Source organism: Xyrauchen texanus, chromosome 36, assembly GCF_025860055.1.
Source record: "Xyrauchen texanus isolate HMW12.3.18 chromosome 36, RBS_HiC_50CHRs, whole genome shotgun sequence".
Lineage (NCBI taxonomy): Eukaryota > Metazoa > Chordata > Actinopteri > Cypriniformes > Catostomidae > Xyrauchen > Xyrauchen texanus.
This window is the reverse complement of record NC_068311.1, coordinates 37,399,167-37,423,412: the sequence shown is the minus strand read 5'-3', so window position 1 is coordinate 37,423,412 and position 24,246 is coordinate 37,399,167. Positions and strand designations below refer to the sequence as shown.

The 24,246-nt window shown below is 40.8% G+C and overlaps 1 protein-coding gene across 4 annotated transcripts in view; it reads left to right on the top strand.

Moving 5' to 3' along the window:
• The window catches only part of LOC127629868 (bromodomain and WD repeat-containing protein 3-like), a 104,432-nt gene that overhangs the window by 14,036 nt on the left and 66,150 nt on the right, over positions 1-24,246 (top strand). For all 4 annotated transcript variants that reach the window (XM_052107150.1, XM_052107149.1, XM_052107148.1 and 1 more), the window contains exons 8-10: positions 283-504; positions 22,963-23,063; positions 23,188-23,258. In XM_052107150.1, coding sequence (XP_051963110.1) covers positions 283-504; positions 22,963-23,063; positions 23,188-23,258 — 394 coding nt within the window. The remainder of the gene's footprint in view (positions 1-282; positions 505-22,962; positions 23,064-23,187; positions 23,259-24,246) is intronic.

The window sequence follows — 24,246 nt, the reverse complement described above, 5'->3', positions numbered from 1 at the left end:
GCCCCCCTAATAATAAGCTAGTTTTTGATAGTTATGAGTATCTTGCTGTGCATGTGATCATGCCCAGTGTTGGCTGGGTGAGGCTGGCTGTTAATTGCAACTTACTGCTGCTGTTTTTTTTGTGTCTCACAAATCCACTGATCCCACAGCAGAGCACCAGCACAATTATGGAAAAGGGATATTGGTATTGGTGAGACCATTTTATGTATGCCAAGGACTACACAATCGCCATAACGTGAACTAATGAATCATGCTTGTTCCTGTTTGTTTGCTAACTCTCAGGGTTCAGATGATGCCTTGGTGAAGATATGGTCCTCCTTTGACGGGAGGCTTCACTCCACTCTCAGAGGACATCATGCAGAGATATCAGATCTTGCTGTTAACTTTGAAAATACCCTTATTGCGGCTGGGAGCTGCGACAAAACCATTAGAGTCTGGTGCCTTCGTACCTGTGCCCCGGTGGCAGTCCTCCAGGGACACAGTGGATCTATTACATCTTTACAGGTGAGAGTGCTGGATACAGGTTATGCTTTGCTTAATGGTGTTGGACTTTTAAACGGGGTTCCCGCAGATCCTTACAAAGTCTTAATGTCTTAAATTCAGTTTTTCAAAATTGAAGGTCATAAACCTTAAATATCTTAAATGATTCAACAAAAGTCTTAATTTTCATTTAAAGAGGTCTTAAATTTGAGGGCGGAAAGGCAGGAATCATGATATAACCTAATGTGATTATCAAACTTAAAAGAATATGATTTACCGTAATTTCCGGACTATTGAGCGCACCTGAATATAAGCCGCACCCACTGATTTTTAAATAAAATATTATTTTGAACATAAATAAGCCACACCTGTCTATAAGCCGCAGGTGCCTACCGGTACATTGAAACAAGTTAACTTTACTCAGGCTTTAACGAAACACGGCTTGTAACAAAAATAAATAGGCTTTAACGAAACACGGTGTGGCAGCGGGGATGTAGTCAAGCGCCCGTCCGGGAGAGAAAAGTGGTAAGGGTGCTTACACCTGAGCTAAATTATGTCTAACACCGGTGTCTAATTTCAGTAAGCATAGGGAGAGCGGCTTAAAAAGGCAGCAGCCACAGAGCTGAGAAAGTGACACACGCCAGTCTAGTGTTGGCGCATAGAAGAATTGAGAAACTTTATAAAATTGATTGTAAACATTGCTGTGGCCATTAAAAGCCTTACCTGGAACACCAAGTGCCCTGCTGAAAACTGTCACACTGGTGCCCGTGTGACAGTTTTCCCAAGAAGGACACGTGAAGCAGGGCACTTGAAATTAGACACCGGTGTTAGACATAATTTAGCGCAGGTGTAAGTGCCCTTACAGCTTTTCTCTCCCGGACGAGCGCTTGACCACGCCCCCGCTGCCACACACGGCTTGTAATAAAATATTTGCAGTAAATAGTAGCCTACCAAGAAAGTCATTGGTCATTATCTTCCTCCTCTTGTGCACATGAAACCACTGAAGTCATCTCCTTCGGTGTCGGAGTTGAATAGCCTCAGATTTAGTTGTCTTTTTGCACTGAGTCAATTCATCACGCTGCTGTTTCCAACGTCTTATCATTAACTCATTAAGACCAAGCTCCCGTGCAGCAGCCAGATCAATCGTCTTCAACTTGAAAGCAGCATCATATTCGTTTCTCCATGTCTTTGCCATGGTGAGGTTGACAAAATTACTACCGTAATCAGAATGATGGGAAGTTTGAGCCTTCGATTTAATCTAAACAGTAAACAAAAAAGTTGTTTTGACCTTAACCCGTTCGGCAATTTCATTGGTCTAATGAAAGCTTCACGCCGCCAAAAAACTGAGCACGTCACAGAATGTTTTTTTAATTTTTTTTTATAAAATTTGAAAGTGGGAAAAATCCATATATTAGCCGCGTCATTGTATAAGCCGCGAGGTTCAAAGCGTGGGAAAAAACTTGCGGCTTATAGTCCGGAAATTACGGTAAGTAAATAAATGCATGCACTGCGTCTTTCAAAGTAAAAATGCTGCATTGTTGTAATTTCTCCAAGCACGCAGGGTTTGTGAGTGTTCCCAGTGGTTGCAGAGCAGTTCACAATCATTAATCTATAACGAAAATTTAGACAAGCAATTACTAATGATCAACAGTTGATGATGATGATTATATAGTGTTGAGGAAATATGACAATGTTTACTTTTAAAAGACCTTTTCCACAGACTGTGAAGACAGATTTCTACCTTATTTCGCAGCAAAATAAGGTTAAATATTGAGTGTAAATTTGTAACATGCTTATGGTTACATTACCTTGTAATTAGATTGAAAAAAAACGTGTTACCACAGCTGCGAGGGTGTTTGATTACAGCTGCTGAATGACTTGCTTAATCCAATGCGTAATAGAGGATTTTTTTTCTTTTGGTCTTGGAGCAAATGGTTAGTTAAAATAATAATTGCTCCCATTCTTGTTCAGTCACCGATGTTGAAGATTACCCTGCATACGTTTACTTCTGCATTACAAAATCCAGAGTGTGAAAAAGGTATATTGTAAATATTGTAATTTATTGTAGGAATGCACATTTTATTTCCCTTAACTGTTTGAATGAGCAGCTAGAAACATCCGAGTCCCTGGTGTATTTTAGCCTTTAAAGTTTAAAGTTAAAATGTATTTGGGATGCAACGATCTGATACCTGGATTGGTATCGTCTCCGATACTGACATTAAGTGGATCGGGTATCTGTCCGACTAGACCGATCCAAATCTGATAGTGTGTTAGTCATTTTCTATACTGTCAAGCTCAAAAAAATTACAAAAGAACCATTAAAACACAATTATAGTACTTCATATGACTCGTGCATTTTATTCAAAGTCACTGAAGACGTGCGATTAGCTCTGTGAATCACAAAAGGCTGTGTTTTATAAGTAAATATATAAAATGCACTTGCAGTTATGGAATGGCGCTGCTCCATTTACATACACGTGCCTATTTTTAGCCTTCAGGCCGTGCGCAATATTTGAGCGATACTCTCTAACAACATCTCAGATGTTGATGCTCAATTGTTCAGTTCACTGATGTGCATTTAGAACGGCACCGGAGGTGCAGTTTTACCAGAATTTGAATAAGACTCGTATAAACTACTGTGAACTTTCCTACAAACAGACACATACAGGACTTCTTGGAGAGTTTAGAATGTCAAAATAAAAGCGTGAGTGTTTAAAAGTTAAAGGTGTCATGGAGAGACTCACTGAGGCAGAGATATGAACTCAGTAGCAGGGTTTATTGAACAGATGATTGAAACAGTGATGTAAACATTGTGAGTAAATACAGTTGAGCAGAGTGGGAAACGGGGGAGAGTGAGTACTGACGGCAGTGAGGAAGAAAGAGAGAGCAAGACCTGGTGGATCCGTGACAAAAGGTGCATGATTGAGATGTATTACTATTACAATATTATTATTTGTTTACAAAATTATAATAATATTTAAGTTCAAATGGGTTCCAAAAAATAACTGTGCTAATGAAAAGTGAGCTGATATCTTACAACTAAATTGAACAAAAAAGAGATCTATTTTGGTTGCACCATAAACAGCATATGGAATTTAATTCAATTTGGACCAATGTAGCCTCTTTCTGGCCCTCCATATCACAGGATGGAAAGATTAAGAAAATGTAATGTAGGCTACCAATTTTAAAAACTATTCGCAGATTAATTGCCTTTCTTTCAACACATCATTTTATCAGCAAAATCCAATATTGGTCAACCTCTAAATAGTATTTATTTATATAATGGTACATAAACCAAATTTAATGAGATATTTCTGGAAAACCTGAGTATTTAAAAGTTATATAATTATAAAAACCTTTTTTTTTTATTTTTTACAGTATTAATTTGATCTGTTCAGGTCTTGAAAAAGGTTTTAAAGTCTTACATTTTATCTGCAGCAACCCTGTTAAAGTCATAATTACTTTTGTAGCTCTTAGTCCATGTCTGTTAAAGGAATAGTTCTCCCAAAAATGAAAATTCTCATCATTTACTCACTTTGGTGCTACCCCAGATGTGCAAGACTTTCTTTCTTATGCAGAACACAAACAAAGAATATCTCTGCTCTGTAGGTCCATATAATCTTAAGTGAATGGGTACCAAAAATGTGAAGCTCCAAAAAGCACACAAAGGCAGCATAAAAGTAATCCATAAGACTTCAGTGGTCGGTTTTGGGTGAGAACAAACCAAAATGCAACTAATTTGACTATAAATCTTGATATCAGCGGTCTCCTTGGCAATCACGATTTCAACTTTATTACACTTCCTAGTGCTTTCTTGCACTCTGCGCATGCATCAAGCACTATGGAATAGAGTTTGGAAGCAGAATCGTACATAAAAAAAAAATTAGTTAAATTGTGGTCCGTTCTGACTAGAGGTCGACTGATTGATTTTTTTTTTTCAGGCCGATGCCGATCTTTTGAAATCCGGGTCGGCCGATGGCCGATTAATGCTGCCGATTTATTTTGGCCGATATGTGCTTGTTTTTAACCTCTTATTTTGAACCTTTTATTTTAAAGATAAAATAGACAAAATTTCTCAAATACATTTATTGAACACTTCACCAATCTGCACTTGTACACGTAAATTAAAAATGTATAATGTAAAAACATATTGTATAAATAATGTATAACAAATATTTTAAATAAACAAAGCAGGTGTTACGAACTGCTCCGAGACACGAAGGTTGAAATCCAAATGCAGCTTTAAATATAGCTGCGACCAGCGATGGCGGGCCCAAGCCGGTGGCACCGCCACCCCCGTGCCTTTAGGGTTGCTGTGCACGATGGGCAATAACGTAACCTCGCTTTGACCGTCGAGAAGCCGCACGCTGTAGAGCTCGCATCAGCGCGGGCTCTGCAAAAGTGCGCATCGAGGGCACACATCGACCACAAAGTATGCGCGAGCACCCTTCTGATACCTAAAATGAAAAATGAGACACCCTACGGTCTCATGGAGTTAATGGGCATATGAAATAAGTACACAAGACTGAAAATTCATATGAAGTGTGCCATTTGGGACAGGGCCTATGACCGTGAACCACAATAGTCACATCTATGAGGTAATTCAAATGTAGAATAATTTTTAATATCATAGGATGTCATAGGTCAATATCTTTTGCAGCACTTAAATGTGTTAATCCAGAAGGCCAGTATTTATCTGGAGGTCTTTGTAAAGGTTTATTAATGTATAATTTACGCACTGCTGAAGTTTCATCGAGATCAGTTAATGTATGCAGAAGTTATAACACACTTCCTTGCTTTTATGCTCCCTTTATGTGCTTTTTGGAGCTTCAAAGTTCATTTGCAATTTGTTCCACATTCAAAACCAAAATATCTGACTTTCTGTTGGTCTGTTCACTTGAGACATAAGAGGGTGATTTCAAAGCATTTTGAAAGTGACACACTTCCTTCTGCCAGTTGGTGGTGCTATAACTTTGACTCACAATAGTCACATCCATGTGACACACTGCTGATGTTTCATCGAGATCAGTTAATGTATGCAGAAGTTATAACACTGTCTGTCAGAGAGAGAGAAAAAACACAGAAAGGGAGGGGGCACTCTGTCTGTCAGAGAGAGAAAAATTCCAAGAAATCCACATTCAAACCACAATATCTGACTTTCTGTTGGTCAGAGCTGATGACTGTAAATTAGAAAGTTGTTCGGCTTGACGAGAACAATATACATGCCGAGTTTTGTAACTGTAGATAGAACTAAGTTATAACACACTTTATGTGTCCTTTTTTAGTCATAAATTAATTTCCTCGCCACGGCCAAACCGTTCGAGATATCAAAAATCTGTCCGCATTGTAGCATCCTCAATGTCTTGACTTTATGCTGACAGAGTTTGGTGGCGATTGGATTCATTCTCTAGGAGGAATATATACAGTGGGTACGGAAAGTATTCAGACCCCCTTAAATGTTTCGCTCTTTGTTATATTGCAGCCATTTGCTAAAATCATTTAAGTTCATTTTTCTTCCTCATTATTGTACACACAGCACCCTGTATTGACAGAAAAACACAGAATTTTTGACATTTTTGCACATTTATTAAAAAAGAAAAACTGAAATATCACATGGTCCTAAGTATTCAGACCCTTTGTTCAGTGTTTAGTAGAATCACCCTTTTGATCTAATACAGCCATGAGTCTTTTTGGGAAAGATGCAACAAGTTTTTCCACATCTGGATTTGGATATCCTCTGCCATTCCTCCTTGCAGATCCTCTCCAGTTCTGTCAGGTTGGATGGTAAACGTTGGTGGACAGCCATTTTCAGGTCTCTCCAGAGATGCTCAATTGGGTTTAAGTCAGGGCTCTGGCTGGGCCATTCAAGAACAGTCACGGAGTTGTTGTGAAGCCACTCCTTCGTTATTTTAGCGGTGTGCTTAGGGTCATTGTCTTGTTGGAAGGTGAACCTTTGGCCCAGTCTGAGGTCCAGAGCGCTCTGGAGAAGGTTTTCGTCCAGGATATCCCTGTACTTGGCCGCTTTCATCTTTCCCTCGATTGCAACTAGGGGTGTGACGGTTATTATATAACCGTGAGACCGACGGTTATAGTTGAAAACCGTCATTAGAACTCCATAACCGCCAAAACCGTGTAATTAAAATATTTTTTACAAAAAAAAAATAATCATAGAGAATGTTTAAATACTAATTCAAAACAACAGTTTAACTTTAACTTTTAAGCAGCGCAATCCAACGGACCACTGAGGCGGCGCACATTACTTTCTAGAGCAATTAAATAGGCCTACACTGTCCGCCTGTTTTGTTATATACATCCCTAATAAAGTGCCTATAATATTTCTATTCTGAAATAATATCGGCATTATAATTATTATGACTATGATATGATGAATGATTTTTCATTAGGCTATTTTTGGTGCGCATACGCATAGCGCGTGATCGCGTGGTGCATGGGAGCCGGACGCGCTGCCTGCTGCAGTAGCCGTCACTTTACATGTGAGAACTTCGTGAAGAAAGGTAAAACAGATGGATCTCGTTACGAAAAATAATGTTACATACGCCTATATGGGCACATTTCGGGTTTAAACCAGATGGCAGCGGAAAACCAGAAAATCTTGATGAGCCTGTGTGCAGAATATCGCGGAAAGACGGTATTTGTTACAAATGCCAACACCACCAATCTCCGTAACCATCTGAAGATTAACCACCCCGCGGTTTACGCGGCCCTTGGATTAACCACTGCTTCTGCTGCCGCTCAACCATCCACATCTGGTCAGAGGCAGTTGAATATGGCCGAGGCATTTTCCAAGGCGACGAAATATAAAAAAGACTGCGACAAATGGAGAGTACTAACAGATAGTGTGACTCGATATTTGGTATTAGGAATGGTACCCTTCCGGACAGTGGAAAAAAGTTCATTTAAAGAAATGTTGCATACTTTCGACAAACAGTACGAGTTGCCTGTGAGAAATTCTTCTCTCAAACAGCTGTTCCGGCCTTGTATAGTAAGGTAAAGGATGAGGTGCAAAGAGAACTCCAGGAAATCAGTAATTTTGCACTGACAACAGATATGTGGTCAAGCGTGAGAATGACCCCATATATGAGCCAGACCGTTCACTACCTGCAAAAGACCCCGACGGTTATGTTATGAACCGTCACATTTGACTGAAGTCATAACCGTCATCACCAATTCTGAAACCGGCACACCCCTAATTGCAACCAGTCGTCCTGTCCCTGCAGCTGAAAAACACCCCCACAGCATGATGCTGCCACCACCATGCTTCACTGTTGAGACCGTATTGAACGGGTGATGAGCAGTGCCTAGTTTTCTCCACGCATACCGCTTAGAATTAAGGCCAAAAAGTTCTATCTTGGTCTCACCAGACCAGAGAATCTTATTTATCACCATCTTGGAGTCCTTCAGGTGTTTTTTAGCAAACTCCATGCAGGCTTTCATGTGTCTTGCACTGAGGAGAGGCTTCCGTCAGGCCACTCTGCCATAAAGCCCCGACTGGTGGATGGCTGCAGTGATGGTTGACTTTCTACAACTTTCTCCCATCTCCCGACTGCATCTCTGGAGCTCAGCCACAGTGATCTTTGGGTTCTTCTTTACCTCTCTCACCAAGGCTCTTCTGCCCCGATAGCTCAGTTTGGCCGGACGGCCAGCTCTAGGAAGGGTTCTGGTCGTCCCAAACATCTTCCATTTAAGGATTATGGAGGCCACTGTGCTCTTATGAACCTTAAGGGCAGCAGAAATTTTTTGTAACCTTGGCCAGATCTGTGCCTTGCCACAATTCTGTCTCTGAGCTCTTCAGGCAGTTCCTTTGACCTCATGATTCTCATTTGCTCTGACATGCACTGTGAGCTGTAAGGTCTTATATAGACAGGTGTGTGGCTTTCCTAATCAAGTCCAATCAGTATAATCAAACACAGCTGGACTCAATTGAAGGTGTAGAACCATCTCAAGGATGATCAGAAGGAATGGACAGCACCTGAGTTAAATATATGAGTGTCACAGCAAAGGGTCTGAATACTTAGGACCATGTGATATTTCAGTTTTTCTTTTTTAATAAATGTGCAAAAATGTCAACAATTCTGTGTTTTTCTGTCAATATGGGGTGCTGTGTGTACAATAATGAGGAAAAAAATGAACTTAAATGATTTTAGCAAATGGCTGCAATATAACAAAGAGTGAAAAATTTAAGGGGGTCTGAATACTTTCCGTACCCACTGTATAATTCCAGAGCATATGTTTACAACCAACCCATAATAGCCGACTTCCTGTTGGGCTGGCGTAAAACTTAGAGCACGAAATGTGTTCGGCCCGATGAGATCTATAAGTGTACCGAGTTTCATATTATTACATGCAAGCATGTTTGATATATGGACAAGTGTTCGAATCCCATTCCAGGGGGCGCTGTCGAGCCCCCCTGCCACGCCCGGGTACCATCTTCGGTCCGACCCTGATGGCCGCTGGTTCCGACCTGTGTGCAAAGTTTCAAGAGTTTTCGAGCACGTTAAGAGCCCCAAAAGTGCCCCAAAAGTGCGTAAAAAAATGAATAAATAATGATAATAATAATTCTAACGAAATCAATAGGGCCTTGCCTTTTCAAGGCTTGGGCCCTAATAATAATTCTAACGAAATCAATAGGGCCTTGCCTTTTCAAGGCTTGGGCCCTAATTAAGGGGCAATCCAGACACGTAATCCAAGAGAAGCACAGGCATAACTAGGGATGGGTATCTTTAAGGTTTTAATGGTATTACTACTCTTACCAATACTGCTTATCGATCCGGTACTATATATATATATATATAATTAAACAAAGATAAACATTATATAGGCACAGTGATTTAATTTCAGGAAGGTCTACTAACATTACTGTTCAGGTGTGGTCTAAAAGGAAATCTAACAAAGTAATCAATTGTAAAATAACACTGCATAGTTTATCATAGATAGATTAATGCAGAATTTATTCATTCAAGAGCTGTAAGTGATTTTCTCTTTGCCTTTTGCTGTTTGATTCGCAGTAATGTCTCAATCGTCAGCATGTTTATTAGACTGCTTCCCCTTTAAGACCGAGTCTAATTGGCTCCTGATACACCATATTTTCTCCCAACTATTTCCATAACTACGTTCATTTAAGACATAAACTGTGTTTATGTGAATCTCCAAGCCGGTCGTTTTGACATTGTGTATAGTTGATCGTTTAGACACGCACATGAAACCCAAAGTAGCCTATACTTTGCTTGTCTCGTTGCAGTCTGTTTCGGAGCGCACTGCCTTGGGAACGGTATCTCTTGCGCTCTTTTTTTTTAATTTTTTTATTTATTTTTTTATTTTTTATTATTAAACACGTCCCGCAATTTAGCAACAGTAGCTAGACTGCATTTTACAACAATCACCGATCGTGCTGATTGTGACGTTAAGTTTGAGTTTTAGGGAGAAATGTCAGTGCACCGCTGTGAAGGGAAGGAAGTTGTGCTAGACAGAATGCGGCTTATGTATTCAATCTTTGGAAGGCAAAATCTAAAATAAAATCAGACTAATAATCACATATCTAAACCAGGCTACGTTTGAATGTTTAGTTCTGTCACTCATTAAGCAGGACTCGTGTTGTGCTCGCTGTGGCACCGCTTGAGCGAGATCTCTCTCTCTCTCTCTGACTGCGAATAGCTAAATTGCATCACAGACAAATGGTTTCATATTATTATACATAGAAATGGCTGGCGAGATAAAATAACTTTCTCTTTATAGCAATAATAAATGTACTTTCTTAATTTCTCCAGTACCGACAGCAGAACCGATAACGTCCGAGCTTACCAAAGCCAGTCCTTCACTAGCCTATAGTGCGTTGGTATCTTTTTATTACTTATTTCTGTGCATTGAGTGACAACCCTCTCAAATATAAGACACAGAATAAATAAAAGTCTCATTCACTGTCAATTGCAAAATTCTTGCTTACTTATTGTGACATGATAGCAACCCTTCTGCTGTGATAATGCAACTTCAACTACGCTATCAATATCCAAAGTAGCTGAACGTCATGTCGCCGATCGCGTTTGTCGTGTTTTTTCTTGAAGTTGGCAGTAACCTATCAAAAGTTTTTAATTAAATATAAAGGAGTTATACAAATTTAATCCTTACCATTTTCTCCAAGGAACTTCGCTCCTTCCTTAGGCACTGGATGAGGTCTGCTCACTCTGCTTGAAAATGACTCTAGGGGCAGCGTGCGTAGAACATGTGTTCCACAACAACACTAGGCTGCCCACAGATGCGCCTGCCTAATAATCGGCTTGATATACTTTGATATTGGCCGATGTAGATTGTTAAATAATGCCGATTAATCGGTCGACCTCTAGTTCTGACCCAAAACTGACTGAGACTAATTATGTGCTTTTTGGATTATGTGCTTTTTGGAGCTTCTAAGTTCACTCGCATTGTGTGGACTTAATACAAATTTTTGTGTGTGTTCTGCAGAAAAAAAAGGAAGTCATACATATCTGAGATGGCATGAGATTGAGTAAATGAGGGAATTTTTCAGTGAACTGTTCCTTTAACTTTGAGGCTGACTTTATGCTAGTGCACTTCTCTATCACTATGTCCTAACCAGATGCGCTGCCAGAACATTCCAGTGAGAAGTCTGTTTGTCTACAATAAATGTGACCTGTGCAATGCAGTGGGGATCTCCCATACTTAAATGACTACCGTAATTTCCGGACTATAAGCCGCAACTTTTTTCCCATGCTTTGAACCTCGCGGCTTAAACAACGATGCGGCTAATATATGGATTTTTCCCGCTTTCAAATTTTATTTAAAAAAAAAAAAAAAACATTCTGTGACGTGCTCAGTTTTTTGGCGGCATGAAGCTTTCATTAGACCAATGAAATTGACGAACGGGTTAAGGTCAAACAACTTTTTTTGTTTACTGTTTAGATTAAATCGAGCGCGCTCAAACTTCCCATCATTCTGATTACGGTAGTCATTTTGTCACCCTCAAGACACGGAGAAATGCATATGATGCAGCTTTCAAGTTGAATGCGATTGATCTGGCTGTTGGAAAAGTAAATAGAGCTGCTGCACGGGAGACGTTGGAAACAGCAGCGTGATGAATTGACTCAGTGCAAAAAGACAACTAAAGCTGAGGCTATTCAACTCCGACACCGAAGGAGATGACTTCAATGGTTTCATGTGCACAAGAGGAAGATGGTGACCAATGACTTTCTTGCTAGGCTACTGTTTACTGCTAATTTTTTATTTTTTGTTACAAGCCGTGTGTGGCAGCGGGGGCGTGGTCAAGCACCCATCCGGGACAGAAAAGCGATAAGGGCGCTTTTCTGTCCCGTGTGATAGTTTTCTGCACTTGATGTAAGTGCCCTTAGGCTACTGCTTTTCTCTCCCGGACGGGCGCTTGACCACGCCCCCCGCCGGCACACCGTGTTTCGTTAAAGCCTATTTATTTTTGTTACAAGCCGTGTTTCGTTAAAGCCTATTTATTTTTGTTACAAGCCGTGTTTCGTTAAAGCCTGTGTAAAGTTCATTTGTTTCAATGTACCGGTAGGCACCTGCGGCTTATAGACAGGTGCGGCTTATTTATGTTCAAAATAATATTTTTTTGAAAATTCAGTGGGTGCGGCTTTTATTCAGGTGCGCTCAATAGTCCGGAAATTACGGTAATAAAATCAGAATAGTCACATGGAACAGTTTTTACAACAGTGGAACAGTGTTTATTAAACTTAAATATTTTTCACACTGAAGTTGGATATGGACATGATTTCCACTGCAATCCCATAAGGTATAAATGTCAAATACTCAGGGTGAAGTTATTTCACTACATTGCATCCTTATTCAGTCAATTACGATTGTGTATGTTGCTGCGTTACTCCTGTTGTTTGGGAAGCTTCACGTGACAGGGTATCGGATGCATTTAATATTTTCAGTCCTTCTCTTCTGGGAGAACAGAACCAAAACATTGACTCAACTTGAACTCACAAATTTAATTTGTCCAGTCAAATGCAGGTGGAATGTCCCTAATACAATCTGCCACAACTAGCTGTAATGAGTAGCAAATCATGCTTGATGGCTACAGTGTATACCATTTAAAAAAAATGGCTTCAATATTGCTTGCCATAACTTCCTGTCTCAATAGGAAATGCGTCAACAAAGGAAAGGAAACTGCTTGCCAAGCCATTTCATGGGGTCTTCAATTATCCCCCAAAACTCATTGTAGAGCTGGAAATCTTTAGGCACCTCAGGAGTTGATTATGATTTTGGGTGTCACGATACAATTACAAAATGATACTCAATGGATTTACATTTTCCTTTCATTTGTAGGATCACAGCTTTTTGGTGAGTGAAGGTGTCTCTGTGCAGCCTCTAAATTGTAAAGATTCCACATAAGTTGTTCTGAATTATGTCTACTCTGATCTGCCATTGGAAATATAACCTAAAATTAGAGGCGGCTCTGTAATTTTTGTGTCACTTCAACTTTAGGTACTTTTACCACAGCTCAAATTCTGTATTGTGTTTAATGGTATTCCGTGGTGAAAATTAGAGATACACCGACATATCTGTTTTACCGATTTATCGGTGCTGATAGTTGCTTTTTAGAACTATTGGTTATTGGCCAAATTCTATGGTGATAGTTGCAGATAATTTTTTCATAATTTCAAAATAAGAATTCCCGGTTTGCAGGGCTCTACGCTAACTTTTTTTTTCCCAAGGAGTACATGCGCTCCTAAATGAAAAAATTTAGGAGCACAGTGAAAATTAAATACAGAGTTTATTAACAAACAATTTATTACATACATATTTATACTGCGTGTATGAGTGTGTGTGCGTGTACTAAGGGACACACATTTGTGGAACAGCACATACCTCCCAAATCACACATTGAACCCATGCCTACTAAAATCAAAGGATATCAGTTGTCCGGCTGCTGACACAGAGCTTGATGGTTTCTCCGCAGTGAGATGTTTCGCTACACTATCTCTTTTCAGATTAGCAATGGGCATTTCGGCTCTTTTCATAACTGGAGTTAAAACAATTCGAATTAAATTATTAAATGTAATTACACTCTACCTTAACCACAATTTATTTAAAATTGCATTGATTTGTTAAGAAAAATAATACTATTAAACATTTGCATTTTAAAGTATAACTTATATAAACAAAGTGCATATAAATCTAACCATTCAAAACGAATACAGTCTGAATAGCATAATAGACAGGGCCACCGCTGGCCAAATTGATGCCCTACACGTGATATGAGCGTGAAGCGATTATCTGTGTTTCGCAACTGCTTTCGGGTCCTTGAATAACGTATAGCGAACGAGTAAGGGCAGCCAGTGGACTTTCTGGTGCCATCCTAGGGTAAGATGGTGCCCCTCTAGGGAGTTGATGCCCTACGCAAGCTGCGTAGTATGCATGTAGGTAGCGGCACTAGCCTACTGATAAAAGAATAATGCACCATATCAAAGAAAAATAAATAATTTGCAAAACTGCAGCATCCCACAAATTGAAATAAATGTAAAAAAGGATGTTATTTCACATGTGCATTTAAAGTATAACTTTTCAATGTATATAAACAAAGTGCATATAAATGTAACAATTCAAATACAATCTGAACAGCATAAGTTGGCTCCGCCCTCCCTCACGCATCTTTGGTTCATTGGTTGACACTACGTGTCTGATTGTGACAGGAACAACAGGTTAGGCTTTTAGTCTGAGCAGACTGTTAGAACTAATGTGTGCGCTTGAGCATTTAGGCCTATATTATTTTATTAGTTTTTTCGTTATTTTTAAATCTTTTGATTATTCGTTTCTTATTTTTTTTTTTTATGTTTGTATAAATAGATTCTGATATGCGAGCCGGCTCCCAACGTTCACCTACAAGAGCCGACTCGTTCGCAAATGACCCATCACTATTTCAGATGCGGGTTTCCTGACACGGACGAGATGCCCACCTGTTTCTGCCCTCTACAATATTTGCAGAACATGACGTTGATGTTTTCAAACTCTAGCCATGGGAACATTTTGAGACAATTTGCATTGAATCTATATGTTCTCCCTCCACCGGCTACAGTGGACGTTGAAGTGACCACTGTGGTCACGGTAGCTTTGCTCTCAGCATCCCTAACGTTAGCCGTCTCCAGTAAACCTTGTGAAGAGACTTCATTAGTTGAACCATGCGAATCCCCCTCGCCAAATTCCTCTTTCCCCTCATCTCTTTTTCGCTTAAAATAAAATGCGATGTCGCCTATACCGCTACTTTTTTCCATTGTTCACCTTTCTCTCTCTGACTGGAACGCGTCATTTGGAATGAACCGACACATCCTCACTGTAGAGCCCTGGTTTGTCACATACCGCCTGGTATAGATGTACTGGAGGGAGGGAAGCTCACCTCCGATGATGTGTCTGGCATGTCGCACCACCCTGCATGTGGTTGAGGGCGGTGCTGTTGCCATACCAGGCAGTGATGCAGCCAGTCAGGATGCTCTCTACAGTGCTGGTGTAGAACAATGTTAGGATGTTGCTTGTTTATATTTAAAAGTACCGTGTTATGCCTCATAATTTTTTCTGGTTCATATTGGGATTTTGTTTGAACAATAAACTTTATGTGAGATTTTATATATCAAATCAAATCCCTTTATTGTCACTCAACCATATACACAAGTGAAACAGTAGGTGAAAGTCCTGGGTGAAAACAGTGCTGGTGGGTGAAAACAGTGCTGGTTTAGAACCATGTGAGGATGTGGCGGTTCATTCCAAACGACGCGTTCCAGTCAGAAGGCTGTGTTTAAGTAAATATAGAAAATGTACGCGCAGGTTTTTTATTGTCGTTCAACCATATACAGTTAGTACAGTACACAGCGAACGTTCCTCCAGGACCAGGGTGCTACATAAAACAAGATGGGACAAACACAACCACATGAGACTACACAGACTAAATAACATTTCTACATAAAGTGCACGTGCAAACTTTTGCAAAAAGTACTAAAATGCTAAATGTAAACATAACATACTATGAAATGGTGTTTTATGGACATAGCCGTTATTGAGGTAGCAGCCAGATATAAAGTGACAATGAATTAAAGTGCAACTCTGGACATGTGCAAAAGTTGGATGGTGTACTGGTGTTTGTGTCAGTCCAGTCTCTGAGTATTGAGGAGTCTGATGGCTTGGGGGAAGAAGCGGTTACACAGTCTGGCCGTGAGGGCCCGATTGCTTCGGTACCTCTTGCGTAGGGCTGGGACAACGCGATGACGTCGACGCAAAATATGCGCGTCGATTCGTCGGACCCAAAACAAAGATGGCGGCGCCGGCAAGTAGTAGCAACACGAGTGGCTCCTCAGACTATCAGAAGTGCAAGGCGGCATGCACTCGTTCCTCTAAAGTATGGGAATTCTTTAATTTAAAAGGAAACAATTCCGTGATATGTCGTCTTTGCAAAATGGAGATGGCCTTCCATTCTAGCACCACGGCAATGCACCAGCACCTTAAGAGGCCACCGGTTGCAGCTGCAGATGACAGAGCACCGTAAGTTTTTTTCAACTCCCCACTTTGCACTTCGATGTTGGAGTAGGCTATAATACGTTATCGACACCTAAAGTTTTAAACTATAGCTATTAATAATACGCTTATAGCTATGAATGTCAGTGAAAAATACATAGAGGACACTGACAACGCGCTGACAGACAGGACCAAGCAGGTAACATTTAATAAAGTCTCAACTTTCAAATTTGGTCATTCAAAGAAAATTAAACCATAAATAGTCCTACTATTTTGTGGCTCTTTAATGTATCGTGACAGATTGCCTCAGTTAAAGCTGCTCGTGAACCGATCATCTTTTCCTTGGTTAATTTATAGCATCAAATAGGCTAAACATGAATGTAGCCTACATCAGAAGGACTGTTGTTTTAACCATGGAAAGACGTCAGTACGGTAGCACACAATCCATTATTCAAATTCAGATCCACCGACATTAATCTTCTCTCTCTCCCGACTACTTTGTCGGACAAAAATGGAGTATTATGATTGATTGATCAGATCGCCAGTCAATCAGACTCCCGGCAAATGTTTTTTTTTTTACATTTTATACATCCCCACCCCCGATGAAACCGGTATTACCGGTGTTGTCACAAGTCGATTAATCGAATAAAAATCGAATCGGTCTGAAAAAACGAATCGTTAGATTAATCGATGCATCGAAAAAATAATCGCTAGATTAATCGTTTCAAAAATAATCGTTTATCCCAGCCCTACTCTTGCCAGATGGCAGGAGGGTGAAGAGTTTGTGTGTGGGGCATCCACAATGCTGGTTGCTTTGCGGATGCAGTGTTTTATGTAAATTACTTTGATGGAGGGAAGAGACCTGCATGATCTTCTCAGCTGTTCTCACTATCCTCTGCTGGGCTTTCTTGGTAATAGAGCTGGTGTTGAGGGACCAGGTGAGGTTCTCCGCCAGGTGAACACCAAGGAATTTGGTGCTCTTATCTCCACAGAGGAGCCGTCGATGTTCAGCAGAGAGTGTTCACTATGTGCTCTCCTGAAGTCAACAACCATCTCTTTTGTTTTGTCCACATTCAGAGACAGGTTGTTGGCTCTACACCAGTCCGTTAGCCGCTGCACTTCCTCTCTGAATGCTGAATCGTCGTTCTTGCTGATGAGACCCACCATGGTCGTGCCATCGACGAACTTGACGATGTGGTTCGAGCTGTGCATTGCTGCACAGTCGTGAGTCAGCAGAGCACACATCCCTGGGGGGGCCCCAGTTCTCAGTGTGGTGGTGGTGGAGATGCTGTTTCTGATTCTGGACTGACTGAGGTCTCCCAGTCAGGAAGTCCAGGATCCTGTTGCAGAGGGAGCTGTCAAGGCCCAGCAGGTTCAGCTTTCCAATCAGGTGCTGAGGAATGATTGTGTTGAATTCTGAGCTGAAGTCTATGAACAGCATTCGAATGTATGATTCCTTTTTATCTAGATGGGTGAGGGCCAGATGGAGTGTAGTGGTGATACGTGAACCGCAGTGGGTCTAGTGAGGGGGGCAGCTGGGTCTTATTGTGCCTCATGATGAGCCTCGAAGCACTTCATGATGATGGGTGAGTGCAACATCTGTCAGCTGGTCTGCACATCCTCTGAGCACTCTGCCAGGAATGTTGTCTGGTCCAGCAGCCTTCCGTGGGTTGACTCAATGTAGAGTTTTCCTCACATCAGCCGTGGCAAGACAGAGCACCTGGTCATTGGGAGGAGGGGTGGTCTTACTCGCCACCACGTTGTTCTGTGCTTCAAACAGAGCGTAGAAGTCGCTCAGCGCATCTGGAAGGGAGGCATCTTTGTCACAGGCAACTGATGTGGCAGGGCCTCAATGCCCTGCCACATGTGCCGCGTGTCGCAGCTGTCCTGGAAGTGACTATGGTTACTATAGTCCAGTTCTTAGGGCTGCCTTGTCACCTGCTCAGAAGGCAGAGTCTCGGGAGCGCACGCACCTCCGCAGTCATCCACGGCTTCTGGTTGGAGCGTGTGGTGATGGTGTTGAAGAAAGTGACATCAATGCACAGGTTTTCACCTGCTTCTGAAGTGGCTTTGTGCACCTGACAAGCGGTCTGTATGCTGGATTTAGCATAACAGAGATGTGGTCGGAGTATCCGAGGTGGTGGCGGGGCTCCGCCCGGTACGCGACCTGGGATGTTTGTGTAAACAAAATCAAGCGTGTTCGCCCCTCTCGTTGCAAAGTCCACTTACTGATGGAATTTAGGGAGCACTGTCTTGAGATTCGCATGGTTGAAATCTCCGGTGACAATAAACAGTCCGTCAGGGTGTGTTCTGCAGTTCGCTAATAGTCCCATACAGTTCACAGAGTGCTTCCTTAACATTAGCGCTGGGGGGAATGTAAACCCCGGTTATGACTGTGGTGAATTCCCGTGGTAAATAAAAAGGTCTGCATCTAACAGTCACAAGGTCCAACAGCGATGAACAGTAGCTAGAGATTAGCACGTAGTTCTTGCACCATTTAGTGTTTGTTAACACACAAGCTACCACCGCAAATCTTACCGCACATTGCTGCATTTCTGTCGGCATGAAACTAATCGAGCCCGTCTAGCTGAATGGCGGCGACCAGAACTTTGTCGCTGAGCCACGTCTCTGTGAAAGCAAAGACGCAGCAGTCTCTAAACTCTCGCTGCGCAGTCTGCTGGAGTCGGATGTAGTCCAGTTTATTGTCCAGGGAGCAAACATTTGAGAGCAGGATAGTTGGGAGAGCCGGCCGGCTAGGGTTTGTTTTTAGCCTAGCATGGACCCCCGCCCTCTTGCCACGCTTTCGCTTCCTCGCACACCGCGTACAACGTCCTCTCCCCCAGTTACTGGCATCAGACAACGCCGAGGACTGGAGACCTGGCCTCTGTAGCAAGCCGAGGTTGTGTAGCTTCTCCTGCAGATCATCAGGCAGCTTGGTTTGTGCATGAATCTTTTTAGTTGTGTCTGGCGATGGTAAAACCCGAACACCGGTTGCTCCGATGTCCGTTGTGCCATAAAAGTCGGGCTAACTAACAAAAATAGCACAATTTTGGATCCGGAGCAGCCACTGCGTGCTACCGCGCTGCGAACTTGGATCAAATTCACTTGCATTACATTCTTGTGGCAGAAGAGTTAGTCATTGATAAGCTTTAGAATACAATGTATTGTTTACTGCCATATTATTGAACCTAAGCTAATCATTGGAATACAGTTCACAGCAATCCATTTCGCTAGTGAATTTGTCAAATCAGTTCGAGATTTATTATGAGGGCTTATTTAAGGACCCATCCATTTCAACAAGCATCAGACATGCTTGAGTATCGTCTGCGTTGCATCATAAACATAAAATGTTTAGGTCACTGTGTCAAGTTAAATATAATTTAATACTTGGAACACATCTTGAGATCCCTTAGATCGAATTTGCGCTCCATCAAATGTTTTGAACGCAAGAACGTAACTAATGTCTGTTTTGTCTTTTTTTTCTTCACTGTATTTAATTTCAATTGCTGCCCTCTGGAGTAAACAGGTGGTACTACAAGCTTGCATTTCTCAGGAATCTTCCTTATTATGGTCCGGGGGCATTGCGATTAATTGCTTGCATTTCTCAGGAGTCTTCCTTATTATGGTCGGGGGTCATTGCGATTAATTGCGTTAATTTTTTTTACGCGTTATTTTTAATACAATTAATCGCACTGAATTAACGTGCTAAATCGACAGACCTAATTATTATTATTATTATTATCATTTGTTTACAAATAATACTGAATGATAGCTGAACGATAGAATATAATTTAATTTGCATCGGCAGCCTAAATTTCACTTGAGCAGGCTGCCGTAAATTTGTTAATGGGAGAACCATGGCATTGTTCTTTCCCTGCTCGAAGCGGGCCGCAGCGACACTGACAAAAACGGTAATGATTCTGAATGTGTCAGAAAAGGCAGCAAGAAGACTGTCTGAAAAAAATATATATTTATAGAAAAATGCATATTAGGGTTTTGTAGACAGACGATGATCTTGAGGATCGAAAATGGTCAGAGTGATCGCTAAGATCTAACGCCTTCGAAAATGTCAAGATGATATTTGGTTCGTTTTCCCATTAATGTATTTTATTATTAGGCTATTATTATTATTATTATCATATTAATATTACAAATAATTTGCCTGAAGAGACACAGACACAGATGCTTGAAGAAAAACACTATTATATTAAGAACAGATGACAGTAAAGTATGGAAAGCCTAATGGGTCAAAATTCACGTGTTTTGTATTGCCCTATTAAGCTTTGAAACGCAGTTTTCTAAACGCTGTACGCCATCACGTGTTAATGCGTGTTATTTTAGCGCCTCACAAAACTTAATTAGCCCATTAATTTGCTCATGTACATAACTCTATCGTGTTTGAGGGATCTATGGCATGTCGGAGGATTAAAATCATTAACGGCAACGAGAACCTTTTGTTTCACATTGCAAAAGCACATTAAATGACTGCAGCTGACTTTTGGCTATCTAAGCTGGATATTCGCTAACCAAGACCCTATTTAATAACTTTAATTCAGAAATTGTTATTCACTTACGTGTGTGTTGCTAATATTACAGAAGTATTAACTGTTTACAGACATAATTGCTATTGGCCAGTTTGACAATTTTATTATGCAATTGTATTATTGCATGAGATATTGTCAGATTCACATTGAAATCTTAGGAAGATTGTTTATTTAAAAGTTTAATCTGCTCTACATACAGCACTGAACATCGACCATTGCTGATTTATATTGGATACATAGGTTGATATCATCTTGTGATTGTTCTGTAACACAGATGGCAGATATTCTACAATATATTTTTTTCTTTTGTTGTGGTTATATTATATAGTGATATTTAATTGACCACACACTTTAATATAGTAAAAGTATTATAATACTTTAAGAAATAATAATTTCTGCATCATGTAAACCTTGTATGATCTGCAGAGGTGTACATGGGTTTATTTGTATTTTGTCCTGGGTGATACAACAGTGGTCTTTGACTTAATACAGTATTAGCGTAAATGCAGCATCATACCATAGCATTCTTTTTTTGGTTACTGATGCCATTGTAGCAAAACTGTATTCACAGTCATTAATAATTTATTCTGCAACCAACAGTGTAATTACAAAGAAACAGTGAGTAGTGCTCTGCTGGTCATGTGATCTTATGTCAGCCCCCTCGAAAATAGAAAAAGTGAATGGGCAATTGTATATCGTGAAGTTTCATATATATCCAGTTTCATTTGAATTTTTTTGTTAAAATAAAGTTTGAAATCAAGGTGTCTTGATTTATTTTGTAGGCTTAACCTTAACCCTGCTTAATGAAAATTAACCCATAGGACCACCTAGCATCCAACCGGTGGTAATACCAATGCCAATTCTCTCTTGGCTCTCAACGAAGGCGGTCGCATTTTCTCACCCTCTCCCTACCCTTATCTTCCCTGCTTTGCTCCTCTCGTCATATCTAGTCTACTGTCTTGTACTTGAGAGACTCTCTCAGCACTGCTCTTCAAACTAAGTCATCATGGATTTGATCAACTGGTCTCTCAACGCAATTGACACCATCTTCTCGACGAGAAGTTTGGGTTCGGGGGAACCTGTCTGCCCTGACGGAACGTTCGCAGCTGGCTACACGATGGACGCGTGGGAGAGGTGGCGGGTCGTGTGTCTGGCGGCTCTTTCCGTGGAGGACGTTGAAGATATCTACCTATTCGGTACCATGATAACAGGTCTTCTGCTGATTGGATTAGGCATTGCCCTGGTTTATCGAGGAGTTAAGAAGACGGTGACAGCTGTCCAAAGCCTCACAAGGCTGCCCGTCATGATTGAAACAGTGGGCAGAGCTGTCTGCACTCAGACTGGGTCTATGAACCAAAATACGGATAACATCATGGAGAAGCTCACAGCTTTGCAAAGGCAAATGGATCGTTTCAGAGACCAAAATGGACCAGGAGAATAGCCGTGTAAATTAGAATGCGGCTACTCTCCTTAAGACCAAACAATCCCAATCTTATCTGTTTCGGCCGCCCTCAACCAGCACTGGCCTTGGCCAAGGCAGCTGTTGGAACAACAACTCCCCGGAAGAGCACTGCAGTGAGCCACTCTGCGTTCCTTCCCCGACTCCCCAGGCACCTGGTGATTGTTGACTATGTCTGGGACCTGATCAAGGTTGTCTCCATGGCAACTTGCTGTGTATCGCTATGACAACCCTGCGGACTGAGGCACCTAGATTAGATGCTGGCATAGCGACTCTCCAGGCCTACACACACATTAACTCTTACACATATATACAGATATGCAATCATCCGCCCGATACCCTATCCCTCGCCTTAGCGCTTTGTACCCCCAGTCTGACAGGCGGGTCTGTGACCAGCGCCGAACATGGCTGCAGGTCCGGATGGCTGCTTGCCTGTGCTGGGCCACCTCCACCCCCAATCCCTCCCCTGTTGCAAGTCTTGTTCATGTTGTAGAGTGTACTGATTATGTGCTAATGTTGCTGAGGTGTTTTTTTCCCTGTTCCCACACTGTACTTCTTAAGGAGCATAGTCTGGGGGCTGCCTTTTTTTTTTCTCCTCTCCTCTCCTCATGTCATGCTGTATTTCTTCTAATTCCCTGTCTTCCTGTCCTGTCTCCCCTTGTCATATGTATGTTTGTATGGACAGGTCGATGGCCAATTTCACTGGTTTACTATGTGACAATAAAGGACTACTACTACTACTACTACTACTACAATGTTCGTCGGTTTCCTGTGGAGTTTTTTTTTTTTAAACTTGGTCAGCCAAGACTCTTCTCATCGACTAACATTTGGTCGACTATCAGGGGGCAGCCTTCGTTTACAGTAGCATCATTTCCATGTGTTATGCTTTTGCCTCTGCTTGCCGTACTGGCTTGTTGAACTTTACTTGATGAAACTAAGTATTTACTGTATTCTTCCCGTTTCTGTTTGTAGTTCTCTCCATTTGTCAAGGGCTACAAAAGGTACATGGTCTCCACTGGAACTGATGCAACAGTGTGTTTCTGGCAGTGGGATGTGAATAATAATGGTTTCAGGTGAGTGTTGTTGTTCTTAGCTTGAAAATACGAGGAACACTTCTTTTTTTGAGAGTACATAATGCTGTATTCATACTCCTAGGATAAAGATTGAGGTAAACCTTTCCTATTTCCTTTCCATCAGTGATCGTCCACACAAATTCACAGAGAAGCCAAGACCGGGTGTTCAAACTGTCTGCTCATCCTTCAGCCCTGGTAAGACTGACCATGACTGCTGCTGTATTTTACTAGTTTTCTCTGGTTGGGTTGCCAGTAGTAAACCAGTAGTAACAAAATATTGTGACACCAAAAATTGTAAAACGGTAAAATATCATATTGTTGATTACTCTGTACCACACTCCAGTATAGTGCTAATAGCAATATTAAACGATGTTAAATTTAATGAATTAAATTCAAATCTTGATATGGCCAAGTGTGATCAATGAACAGCAGAAGGATGTCATTTAATTAAATTATATACAGTCTGCATGCGCTGCACGCCTCAGAATGAATGAGAGGTGCCGCTGTGCTCTGTCATACTTGACACATACACTTCTGAAATTGTGACAGAAAAATATTACTATTGTATAGAAAAATAAAATATGCAAAGTTATAGCAATAACACAACTAATATCAATCATTTAATAATAAATGGTTTTATTATTATCATTATGTAACAAGGTTCACAATGGGAAAGGAAGTGGTGGGAAGTGGCTGAACCATCAAAATAATGGTTTAATGAGAACTTAAAGTTACAGATCACAAACGCACACACTGCAGCTGTGTGCAAAATCACAAATACAAGTGTACTGAATATCAGTATGCTGTAATTGAGCCGTAGCAGCCTTGTGCCACAGGTAATCAGATTTGCTTTCATTAAAGTTCTCTTTTTTATTTTATTTTTTAGCAAATAAAAATAGAAAATGTATATTCCCCCTCCCCACATGGTTATTGCCATCTCATAAAGAATGAAAAGAAACAAACAAAAAACAATTTAATAATATATTCATAATAGCGATTATACACAGAAAATAATGCACATGCACATGAAGAAAAACTATAACAAATAAAAAAATAACACACTCCAATGCATTTCATACTTAATTTGTACATGAGAGACTTCTTCTCTTCTTACTATTCTAATTGCAAGTCATGTTTATTTCTAAAAAGAAAAATGTTTATAAAATAAATAATTTTCTTTCTT